Consider the following 13,218-nt stretch of genomic DNA (forward strand, 5'->3'; position numbering starts at 1 on the left):
GGTACCCCTCTGGTCCAGATGTAGACCATCCCGTTTGTAGCGGTCCCACCTACCCCAGAATGAGCCCCAATTATCCAGGTATCTGAAACCCTCCCTTCTGCACCATCCCTGTACCCACGTGTTCAACTGCTCTCTCTCCCTATTCCTCATCTCGCTAGCACGTGGCACGGGTAACAACCCAGAGATAATAACTCTGTTCTAGCTCTAAGTTTCCACGCTAGCTCCGTGAATTCCTGCCTTACATCCCTATCCCTTTTCCTACCTATGTCGTTGGTGCCTTATGTGGACCACGACTTGGGGCTGCTCCCCCTCCCCCTTAAGGATCCCGAAAACACGATCTGAGACATCACGGACCCTGGCACCTGGGAGGCAATATACCAATCGCAAGTCTCTCTCGTTCCCACAGAATCTCCGATCTATCCCCCTAACTATGGAGTCTCCAATGACTAATGCTCTACTCTCCCCCCTTCCCTTCTGAGCAACAGGGACAGACTCTGTGCCAGAGACCTGTACACTATGGCTTACCCCTGGTAAGTCGTCGTCCCCACCAGTATCCAAAGTGGTATACTTGTTACTAAGGGGAACGACCACAGGGGATTCCTGTACTGACTGCTTCCTCCCAGCCCCTCTCACCAACACCCATCTATCTTCATTCTTCAGAGTAACTACATCCCTAGCTTCTAACTATTCAATTCTTCAAAAGCCACCCACAAGCCCCTTCATATTTTTATCCATTAAATAGATTTGTTCAGTTTACTGTGTACAGTCTGTCTCATCCCATTAAAGTAATCCTTACCCACATCTAGAATCTTAGTACCTTTTCAAATGTTTTTTTCATTTCAAACAGTGCTTTCACTGCAATGATACTATGATTGCTATTAAAAAGGTCATTGCATCATTAGGCTGTTGACTAAATCTGACTCATGCCCTCACAATGCAACTGGCTAAACTGGCATAACACAAATTCTTACAGCGCCAAAACAGCAAATCCCATTTTGCTTCAGAAAGTTAGTTGTTGCATTCCAAATTAGAACACTTTTCCAAGCAGGACTGGTGTCACTGTAGAAAGTATCAGCGATTATATCAGAGTTAAGATTGTGAATGAAACAATCAGATCTCCTGCTCCTTGCTTGACATTCCCATTCCCAAAACACAGTCAGAAGCAAGTAACTTGCCAAACCCCATGCCAGTTCTAAGCTTTTTCTGCAGATATCAGATTACAAAGCAGCAAGACCCGCTGGTTCTCTAAATTGGGAAATGAGTAGGTTGTAACACTTAAATAAAATCCAATTACAGCTTAATTAGAAGAGAACAGCCTTTTAAGCGATTGTCATTGTGGCAGGATGTGACATAATTGCTAAATGGTACCTCAAGGAAAATCAAAAGGGTTTTGGATCTCAAAGCCACGGTTTACCAAGCAACAATCCCCATGTTCCTATATACTTTGAAGGAGATAACCTACAGCAGGCACCTCGGAGAAGTATCACTGGCGAAGCAACTGTTCAGATCTTAGAACTCTTTGTGTTAAGAGATTCCCAAGTGGGAATTCCCAGGCTTTAGGAATGTCCTCAAAAGCATCCCTGAATAGGTCAAACATTCCCACAAACCAATGGGAGTTCCTGGCTTGAGGCTGACCAAAATGGGGACTGCTAATTTAGGAAGGCACCAAACCCATTGATAGACTTCTTTGGGAACACAGAGGAAAGGTTGATGCATGCGCACACCTCCCAGACTCTGCATGAGCACACCTCCTCGACCCTCCAAGAACCACCTGCCTCAGGTGACAGTCTTGGATTTATCAGCCATCTCAGAACCCATTGGTCAGGAGTGGAAGCAAGTCATACTCAATCCCAAGGGACTGCCCAAGAAGAAATGCTACCTACAAAAAGGCAGGCAATCACTCATATTTTTAAAGAATTGAACTAGAAATGAATATAAAGTTTAGAGTATCCAATTTTTTTTCCAATTAAGGGGCAATTTAGTGTAGCAAATCCACCTACGCTACACATCTTTGGGTTGTGGGGGTGAGACCCATGCAGACATGGGGAGAATGTACAAACTCTACACGGACAGTGACCTGGGGCTGGGGTCGAACCTGGATCTGAGGTCGAATCAGGATTCTCAGTGCCATAAGGCAGCAGCGCTAACCACTGTACCACCGTGTTGCCCTCAAGCTCAATTTTTAAACCAAAATCAATGATACCCGAGCAAATCCACCCAAAACAATAAAATTCAGAGAATGGTAATTGCTCAATGCTGAAATGCAGCAAATTGCACAGCACCAACACAGCATTAATCACACAATGCAAGGGTCATCGCCATGCATCATAAGCTTAACACCATGCTTAACTCAAAAATTCCTCTGCTGCACCATCACAAGATATTATAGATATTTCCCTCAAACCCAGCAGTTTGCACATTCTCCCCGTGTCTGCGTGGGTCTCACCCTCACAACCCAAAGATGTGCAGCGTAGGTGGATTCGCCACACTAAATTGCCTGCACCTCTCCAAACAGATTTCCACCCTTGTCAAAGGCCCTAATCAAATAAATGACTGTGATTGATCGAGATGCACTAGCCTTCACCTTTCTTCTCTGCTCTGCAGCTCTCAAAGGAATCACTAACACCTTTCTTCATCAATACATCTCAACGAGTGGGACTGTCCTTATCTGGTTCCTTTCTTACCCATCTAATCACAGTAAGAATATTCCACAATAACTGCTAGTCTCACTCCCTGGCTAAGTCCCAAGACATTTCACACTTGTGCTTATGGCACTCCACTGCAGATCATCAGGGGCTGATTTAGCACAGGGCTAAATCGCTGACTTTGAAAGCAGACCCAGGCAGGCCAGCAGCACGGTTCAATTCCCGTACCAGCCTCCCCGAACAGGCGCCGGAATGTGGCGACTAGGGGCTTTTCACAGTAACTTCATTTGAAGCCTACTTGTGACAAATGATTTTAATTTCATTAACACCTCTCTAAACTCCTTCAATACTACATAAAATAACCACTTCTGGATAAGCCACACTTCCCTGCAACTAAAGAAAACCCAGTGCTCTTGGTTCAGTCAAACGTTGTGCTCGATTTGTGAGGTAATGCATTTTGCAAATTGAGGTAATGCATTTTGGAACACACACACACACACACACAATTAATATAACTTCAGCTTGTATTTCCACTCCTTGGGATTGGAAAAGTTCAACAGTAAGACAGCATTCTATACATATGGCCCATCACTCTGACATAAAGTGCTTCACTGCTAATTAATTATTTTTAAGTGCAACCATGCCTGTTCATAAAAACACAGCAGTGAATGATAAAAGTAATCTGCTTTTGGTGGAGTGTGCCAAGTGACGAGTAATGGTAGGGACACACCATGGCCAACTGGGCTCCTGCAAATTCATGATAGCTGGTTTGTAAACTGCTTAGTCAGTCCCAACGGCTTTATTTTGTCCAATTTGTTGAGCAAGCTCCTTGACTGCAACAATGGAATTCCATATTTATAAAACAATGGAGGCAAGAAGAAATGCTCGGTGTCATTTTCAATATGTATTAATAGACCAATGGCGTTGCTAATAGTGAAGGTTTAGAACACAAGTCACGCAAAATATCAAAGATCTCAGTCGAATTGCACAGCATTTGAGGGATGAACTTTCATACATTCTGCAATTCAGTCAGGGGTTTCAGCAGTGTTCTTTACATGCTCCTTTATCTAGGTGTTCAAATTTTTTCCAACTTTTAAAGCCTTGGTAAGCAAGATGTGCCACCTTAAAATGACATGTTTTTGGAAGTTGTCAGTATGGAAACAAAGAGAAACCGTATCCAAATAAAGTGAGAATCAATAGCAGAAAAGCATGAAGATACATGATGCCAATCGCCTGCAAACAAAAGGGGAAAAATTAAATCAAGCATTTTCCAAAAATAATTTTGGCTGCCATCTTGGTTTCTCCAAACAGTTGTAGTTTAGAATTGACACGTTATGCTGGACAAAAGGCCATCCTTGATAATATTACTTGTGCTTCAAGCATACATTTTCTGTGCCTGCGAGAATCAGCAGAGTGCAAAAACTCTGACGTGCAATAAATAGCAGTGTAATTTTAATCCCTGGACTGGGTGAGGTCACGCGAGAAGTTAAAACCAAAATAAAAAATGTATCTGACCACTTCAGGTTTAAACAGACAGAATGTCAGGCAATCAATCCACACTTGGGAAGTGCAAGCCTAATTTTTACAGGCCTTTTCCTCTATCTCTCAAAATGTATTTTTGCGGAGATTTCCTAGGCCTTGGGAAACGAGACAGGTAAATGGAGGTTAGGATTGATACGCCTTTACAACATGCTTGCCGGTCAGCAGGAATAGCAATGTTTCCTCTAGGTTCAACAAGCTTTCCTCTCTGCACTTTAAAAAAAATAAATTTAGAATATCCAATTCATTTTTTCCAATTAAGGGGCAATTTAACGTGGCCAATCCACCTAACCTGCACATCTTTGGGTTGCGGGGGTGAAACCCACGCAGACACGGGGACAATGTGCAAACTCCTCACAGACAGTGACCCAGGGCCGGGATTCGAACCCGGGTCCTCAGCGCCGTAGGCAGCAATGCTAACCACTGTGCCACCGTGCCGCCCCTTCCTCTCTGCACTGAGCTGATCCCCACAACCACAATCTCCCTCTCGACAATAATACACAACCCCATCCCTGATCTCTTGTTCTCAGTCATATAAATCACAGGAGGTGGCCATTCAGCCATTAATCAAACCATGCTTGCTCTCTGCTGGTCAAATCAGAAGGTCCCATTCCCCTGCTTTCTCACAGTGACCTGGCAAGTTTATTTCCTTCAAGTGCCCTCCAACTTCCTTTTGAAATTATAGACTGCTCTTAAACTGCACCCTTGTCACAAGTTTCCCAACCAGGCAAGAGAAATGCTGGTATTTTCTGATCCATTCCGTCACAGCACAAGTGAACTCTTGAATGATCAGCCTGTGATTACTATTTTGTTTGCTCATTAAGGGTGCAACTGGATCGCAAGCTCAATGTTTGAAGTAATTCCTGGATTCAATCCAACTAGAGAGAAACTGTAGGGAGATGGCAACCTCACCAATCAGGCTCGTCATTCAGTAGAGTGCAAATCCAGTGCAGTATTAAACCTAGTTTCTGAAGTACTCCAAATCTAATGGAGGCTTAATCCCATTTAAGTATAAACTGCATATAAAATGAACATGTTGCCGCAATTTCTGTAAAATGAATGCGTTGCCGCGACTTCTGTTTATTTTTCAATGCCTGCCGATTTTCCTGCCAAAGGCTTTTTTCAGAGAGATTAAGGGAAGGATTACGTTGTTCATATGGGTAGGGAAGGTGGCCAGAGTTAGAAAGGTGCTGCACAGAGGGGAAGGCAGGCAGGGGGTTTGAGTCTTCCGAATCTGGTGTATTACTACTGGGTGGCGTATGTGGAGAAGGTGCGGAGCTGGGTCAGAGGGGTTGATTCCCAGTGGGTCAGAATGGAGGAGAGTTTGTGCAGGGGGGTCGGGATTGAAAGCACTAGCAACAGCGTCACTCCTGATAGCCCCGGGGAAATACTCAGGGAGTCCGGTAATAATAGCTTCATTGAGAATTTGGAGGCAGTTTCGCCAACACATCGGGTTGGGGGCAGGGTCAAGGGAAATGCCGATTCGGGGGATTTGAGCCAGCGAGGTGGGATGGAAATTTTCAGAAATGGGAGGAGAAGGGGATTGAGACACTAAAAGATTTGTTTCTTAGGGGTCGGTTTGCAGGACTGAAGGAGCTGGAAGCAAAGTATGGGCTGGAGCAGGGGGAAATGTTTATATACACGCAGGTTTGAGATTTTGCCAGAAAGGAGATACAGGGCTTCCCGGTGGAGCCAGCCTTCACATTGCTGGAGGAGGTGCTGACGACAGGGGCACTGGAGAAGGGGTTACGGGGCTATTTTGGAAGAGGAGAAGGCACCACTGGAAGGGATCAAAGCAAAGTGGGAGGAAGAGTTGGGAGAGAGTATGGAGGAGGGGGTCTGGTGTGAGGTGCCCCGGAGAGTGAATGCCTCCACCTCGTGCGCAAGGTTGGGGCTGATACAGCTGAAGGTGGTATACAGAGCACACCTCACAAGGGCGAGGATGAGCGGATTCTTTGAAGGAGAAGACGTATGTAAACGTTGCGGGGGGGGGGGGGGGGGGGGGGGGGGGGGGGGGAGGAGGGGGGGGGGGGGGTGTTAATCACGTTCATATGTTTTGGTCCTGTCCAAAGCTAGAGGATTACTGGAAGGAGGTTTTTAGAGTAATTTCTAAAGTGGTGCAGGTGTGTGTTAATGGTGACTATGGGTGATTCCTGATTCCTTTAGGTCATTTGTTTGTGTGAACATGCGGGCTAATGTTTGGTTTTGGTGGGAGGATTGGATCATTGTTGTTGATATGGGCATTGACATGTTTGCTACTGATTAGAACATAGAACAGTACAGCACAGAACAGGCCCTTCGGCCCTCGATGTTGTGCCGAGCAATGATCACCCTACTCAAACCCACGTATCCACCCTATACCCGTAACCCAACAACCCCCCCTTAACCTTACTTATTTTGGACACTACGGGCAATTTAGCGTGCCCAATCCACCTAACCTGCACATCTTTGGACTGTGGGAGGAAACCGGAGCACCCGGAGGAAACCCACGCACACACAGGGAGGACGTGCAGACTCCTGATTATTGTTGGTGGGTGTATATTTGGGAGAAAATGTGAAAAAGGAGAATAAAAATATTTAAAACAAAAAGTATAAACTGCATATACTTGCCCTCATTGTATTTACATTAACTTCTGGGCAACAGTTCTTACATTAAGTGGCTAGGCCTTCGAGCCTTTTTAAAAAAAACAGCCACCAATCAGTCTTCAATATAAAGGCACCGCAAGATAGCAAATATACATAGTAATGCACTACAAAAGTTAAATAGGCTTGCCCCAGAAATCTTACATTCTTAAATCAGGATTTGGTTGGACTTGTCATGGAAACTGACCTCAAGGTGTGTGACCTCAAGGTGCTGCTGAATTCTACAGGCCCCAGTTATAAAAGTCCTTATACTCTCCAGTTTCCAAGAGCTGCGTCTGCAGAGTTTTGGGACTGAGAGACTACAGATCACCTGCCCCTCCACACCGCTCCTTTGTTTTATATTTCTGACCATGAAGGTAGGGTGGACCAATGATAATGCTGCGCATCTTTGCAGCATAGTAGTGATATTTACATCACATTGCATTCAAGTTGCAAAACAAAAAGTAAATTGAAGGATCCAATTAGAATACGCAACTTAAGGCTAGTTTACTGAAACTAAAATATTCGATTTCACTCAATTTCATTGGCTACACGATAATCAGGGACTGGGTTTTTAAAAATTCAGTCTGATGAGGGGAGAACCAAAAAGGGTGAAAACTACCTCCCTTCCCCAAAATGAGCAAGATTAGTAGAAAAAGCCACAAAGCAGAATTTCCTTTGGTGTCACAGCACCAGAGCTGTACGATTCCATTTGAATATAATGCTACTATAATTCTCCTGCAAGATTCATCGAACATAGCAGCACGCCCCCCCCCCCCCCACCCCCCCCCCCCCCCCCCCCCCCCCACAAGAATGAAAAAACAGGTTATCACTATGCCTAGATTTTTCAACCGTTTTAGTTACCATACTGCGGGACTCCTATGATATGAAGCAGAGCATAATCACCCACCCTAAAATTACGTGCAATACTTACTATAGTGTGTCAGGAGGGCCAATGATGAGTACTTCCCATCTGTATAGGTCATTGTCATCGATCAACCCCGCTGAAAAACCATCAACAGGATTCTTGTTCAGCTCTAGAATGAGAAGTAAAATGGTAAAAAGGTAAGTATGGACAAAGGTTACATTTCGAGCAAGTCCTAATACTTAACATAAATTGTGACAGAGCACTGTTCAAAAACAACCCACACGGTAGCATTGTGGATAGCACAATCGCTTCACAGCTCCAGGGTCCCAGGTTCAATTCCGGCTTGGGTCACTGTCTGTGCGGAATCTGCACATCCTCCCCGTGAGTGTGTGGGTTTCCTCCGGGTGCTCCGGTTTCCTCCCACAGTCAAAGATGTGCAGGTTAGGTGGATTGGCCATGATAAATTGCCATTAGTGTCCAAAAATTGCCCTTGGTGTTGGGTGGGGTTATGGGGATAGGGGCGGTGTTGACCTTGGGTAGGGTGCTCTTTCCAAGAGCCGGTGCAGACTAGATGGGCCGAATGGCCTCCTTCTGCACTGTAAATTCTATGATTCTATGATCAGTTACCCTTCAGGTTAGTCCTACAGACACTATAAATCAAGTCAAAGTCTATTTATGAAAACATGTATAATATTGTCCTTTTGAAGTGTTCGTCTGTGGTGTTATTTTTAAATTGCAGTTATGACAATTGTGGCATTGGAAAGAACCAGTCTAATGAATTTAATGTTTAATGGCCTGAATTTGTTTCTCCTATATCCTTAACCCCTTGACAGAAATGAAGACTGCACCCCCAAATGCAACTTACAAAAAAGCATTGGAACAAGCCATTAGCTCCCCACCCCCCTCAGCTTTCTACAATCATTTACACCATCCACTCATCCCTCAGGCATAGATGTCTTAGTAATAAAAAACAGAAAATGCTGGAATGACTCAGCAGGTCTGGCAGCATCTGTGGAAAGAGAAACAGAGTTAACATTTAGAGTCTGTATCTAACGGACTCGAGAGTTATCTCAGTTTCTCTCCCTAGATGCTGCCGAATCTTTGTAGCATTTTCTGCTTTTGCTTTTATTTCAGATTTCCAGCAGCCACAGTATTTTGCTTTTGTAAACTCCTTAGGACGGGCAACTTTTTCAGGCATGTTGCTGACCGAGACAACAATCGATCTAAAGAGAGACTAAGAGCTCAATGTTCCTCATAATCTCAGCTATATAACAATTTATTCTTTAATGAAAATTGCCCTCTTCTCAAAAAAAAAAGTGTCTAATTCTCTGCAGAAAATCCACACCCATTACATTTCAACAGTTTGTTCCAGAGGGAAATTAACTTGGCCCCAAAGTTAAAGATTTTGCTGGGGAAATGCAGACTTTGAGGCTAAAAAAAAAATGGACTGGATACAGTCCCAGCTGGCTGTTAGACATGAGAGAGTGCATGCACAAATCCATCAAAAAGTCAGCATTAGACAAAACCAACACTACTTAGAAATTACACACGATCCCTCCCAACCATACTCTAGTATTAAAACTTCAACCATGTCCATTTCATGCTCACACTTCTCCAAATTAAATCATCAAATCAGCCTTACTGTTGCAGAGGAGTGGGGCCTTTGGTCATCATCCTCGTCACTTCTCTAGAACAGAGACAGCCTTCATTTGCATGAAGCAAAATTAGGCACACTGCTCTAATGCACTGTTGACCAATATGCTCACCACATGTTGCAATTTGATCATAGGCAATTGATACTGTTACATTTTTTAGAGTAGCATAATACTCAGACGGGTCAAACTTGCAATGCTGGGTACAGGTATGAGTGTTTTTCAAGCTCAGGGTCGTGACCCGTGGGTGTGGCGTTCCGGTTACGGGAAGACCACCCCAACAGTCGTGACCAGCTTTTAAGAATACCAGCCGCAGGCAGTCTCTAATAGTTTGCGGCGTTTATGGGAGTGGACTGACGCCATGCACCCTGTACATCTGTGCTTTGGGTGAAAAATCATGAAGGAGAGATTCCTCCATTATGTAGCTGCCAGCAGGCAAGCAAGCAACAGGACTATGCGAAGAACTGAAGATGGGTTATATTGTAATAAGGAAGAGAGGGCCAGAGACACAAACAAGCCAGGATCTGACAATTGAATCTGCTGGCAAAAGCTTCTCAGGAGAGTCCACGACAGGACAAAGCCATGCTGGTGTGAGCTGATGCAGAACTCCAGGGCCTCTGGTGAACAAACAATGAAGAAGAAACTGAAATCAGGAACAAAGTAGTATAGAGATGATTTCTTGAGGTTATGACTTTAATTGTACCACTGCAAATCAAGATGCAAATCCCATGTGTGTTACATGCAGGAAGTACTGACAAATGGAAGTTTAAAAAACCTCAAATCTTCAAAGGCATTTGAAGACTAGGTACGGTCAGTTAGAGGGCAAACCTTTTGATTTTTCTCAAAGGATCAACGAGAACTTAAATCGTCAGCTGAAGTCCTTAGCAGAAATGTAACATTGAATGACGAAGCAAGTGAGCTTGCGAGGACCAAGCAGGCTCACCTGCTGCATTAAAGATAAGCAATAATGGTGGGTTGCTAAGATCGGCGGCATGGGTCGTAAACTATCGCCGGTGTGGATCCCGAAGATCCAGCAGTTGGTAAAAATGGATCCCAGGAAAGAAAGTCTGAAAACACTGCTCGAGACCACTATATGTCATCAATCCTAATTAAGCAAGGAAAATCAATCACATTGCCGTTTGATAAGAATCATACATCAGTCAGACTGTTGCTACATGTATCAGAATATAATTTAGTTGGATTTATTGTGGCTCAGAAGCTGAAGAGTCACATGCTCAATGAAACAAGGAAAATATTCCCCTCGTGTTATCTTCTCCATTCCTGTGTTAAGTGCTTCTAAATCATGCATTTAGATCCTTTGGACTGTTTGGTGAAGTGCTATGAAAGCCAGCATCTGCAAGGACAGCAGTCCGATTGCTTGCAGAATTTTCTTGTGGAATCTAGTGACACAGGATGCTAATTAAAGAACCTGGTTTTGTTTAGATGGTAGTTAAAAGTTTTCACAAAACAGTTGAGGTGTGAGTGTGACGAACATCATTGCATAGATGCCAATTAGTGTGGATGCGTGCCATTATAGCAAGTTGAGGCAATGCAGCAACACCCAAATACATTCAGTCGTCATAATAGGTCTGTCAAGTGACTGAAAAGAATAGGGTGCTTTTGGTGTCAGAGAGATTACAGGAGGTGGTCATGAGCCAGAAGTCTATTAAATATCTAGATGCTGTGTTGGAAATGGCAGGCGAAAGAATTAAGCCATTATGTGAAGATTGGTTAATTCTTTTCCCTCCTGGGCTGCACGGTGGTGTAGTGGTTAGAACAGTTGCCTCACTTCACAGAGGACCCGGGTTCAATCCCGTTCCCGGGTCACTGTCCATACAAAGTTTGCACATTCCCCCCAGTGTCTGCGTGGGTCCTACCCCCACAACCCAAAATGTTGTGCAGGTAGGTAGATTGGTCACACTAAATTGTCCCTTAATTGGAAAAAAGAATTGGTTACTCTAAATTATTTTTTAAAATAGATTTTTCCTCAGAGTCTCCTAATATCATACTGTTAAATGGATTCAGTTAAAAAGGAGTTTACGCCTTCAGATTTGTTTTAAAATTAACTGAAGCGGGCTGTCAGAAACAGAACAGATTGTCACCACCCTTTGAATTGGGTACAGCAGGTTTGCTTTGCTGAACAAAACCCTTTTGAAGCTATTCATCTGGTTCTGACAGTGAATGTATTGGTTTTGATTGCTGGTGGTTTAAAACCTCAACCCTATTTTTAAAATATTGCCTATTTGTTTTCTTAATATTTCAATTTTTTTTAAAATCAAGGGGTGAAGTTTGGTAAGTATCAGAATCCAACAGGACAACACTGCTCGAATGTAAGCATTTAAGTCTTATTTAGACTAGCACTATTGATACAAGACCAGATAGTCCTGGACATGGAAATACAACCCGAAATTCCATTTGCCTTCCCTAGAGTTCTCATATGGTTTGTGCACAATCAAGGTTATCATGACCCTGACAATAATTAGGTGCTACATGTACCTTTTACCAGTCTTCTGCATTAGGCATATTTAAAACAGCCAAGTCTGCTGGTTTAGCATTCAATTACATCCTCCTGTTAATAATACAACTAACAGGAAGAAACCTCTCTAGGATAATTCTCGTCACAATCAGTTCTTCTTTAGCAAAGATCACAAGATCAGAATAAGGAAGAATAATTTTCTTTAAAAATTAATATATGAGATGTGGGCGTGGCTGGTTAGGCAGTATTTACTGCCCATCCCTAGTTGCCCTTCAGACTAGTTGCCTTCTTGAATCGCTGCAGTCCTCGAGGTGTAGGTACACCCACTGTTAGAGAGGGAGTTCCACGATGTTGCCCCACCAACAGTGAAGGAACGGTGATATATTTTCAAGTCAGGGTGGTGGGCGACTTGGAGGGTAACCTCCAGGTGATAGGGTTTTCAGGTATCTGCTGCTCTTGTCCTTCTAGATGGTAGTGGTCGTGGGTTTGGAAGGTGCTATGGAACCTTGGTGAGTTATTGCAGTGCATCTTGTCGATGGCACTGTCCCTGTTCGTCAGTGGTGGAGGGTTTGAATGTTTGTAGAAGGGGGAGCAATCAAGCGGGGTCCCTTGCCGTGGATGGTGTTGAGCTTCATGAATGTTGTTGGAACTGCGCTCATCCGGGCAAGTGGAGAGTATTCCATTGCACCCCTGACTTGTGCCTTGTAGATGGTGGAGAGGCTTGGGGGGGGGGGGGGGGGGTGTCAGGAGGTGAGTTCCTCGCCGTAGGATTCCTAGCCTTTGACCTGCCTGGTAGCCACAGTATTAATATGGCTAGTCCACTTACAATTTCTGATCATTGGTAACCCCCAGGAAGGTGAGTGTAGGGGATTCAGTGATGGTAATTGCCCTTGAATGTCAAAGGGTGGTGCTATTTGTTGGTACTGCAATGGTAGGAGACCATAACCTCGAACAATGCATTCAATATGGTTCGTAAATATTGTTAAATTAGTCAGATACGGTCAACTTAAAAGTTATTGCAAATAATTTTCAAGTTGATAAACTAGTGGTTTTTGCAACAATGCATTATCGCTAGCAACTTAATCTGGCAAGAAATCAACTAGATCTGCAGGATGCATTCATCATCTTCACTGTGAAATTTAGCAGAGTTGGAATTTTGCTATGAGCAACAATGAGATGGTCCGTATAGCCCACAGATAATGTTAGAAACGGAACATTCATCAGGTTGGTGGAAAATTATCATCCTTTAAAAACAATCAGTTAATTTCTGTGACTGATCACCTGACTTACTGCAGAGCTCCACCCAAAACATACTTCTGTCAGGAAATTCAGCCAAGAAAACAAAACTAGGCTATGTGCCTGAAAAAGCTAGCCTTGCATCTGGTTAATGTTATTTTTGGGGGGAAATTCACTCAT

General features: G+C 43.8%; 1 protein-coding gene across 1 annotated transcript in view; it reads right to left on the bottom strand.

The window, feature by feature from the left end:
- ube2g1a (ubiquitin-conjugating enzyme E2G 1a (UBC7 homolog, yeast)) overlaps positions 1 to 13,218 on the bottom strand; it is a 96,500-nt gene that overhangs the window by 21,652 nt on the left and 61,630 nt on the right. Inside the window, exon 2 of the mRNA XM_038813634.1 lies at positions 7,741 to 7,843. Coding sequence (XP_038669562.1) covers positions 7,741 to 7,843 — 103 coding nt within the window. The remainder of the gene's footprint in view (positions 1 to 7,740; positions 7,844 to 13,218) is intronic.

The sequence above is a fragment of the Scyliorhinus canicula genome, chromosome 12 (assembly GCF_902713615.1).
Source record: "Scyliorhinus canicula chromosome 12, sScyCan1.1, whole genome shotgun sequence".
Lineage (NCBI taxonomy): Eukaryota > Metazoa > Chordata > Chondrichthyes > Carcharhiniformes > Scyliorhinidae > Scyliorhinus > Scyliorhinus canicula.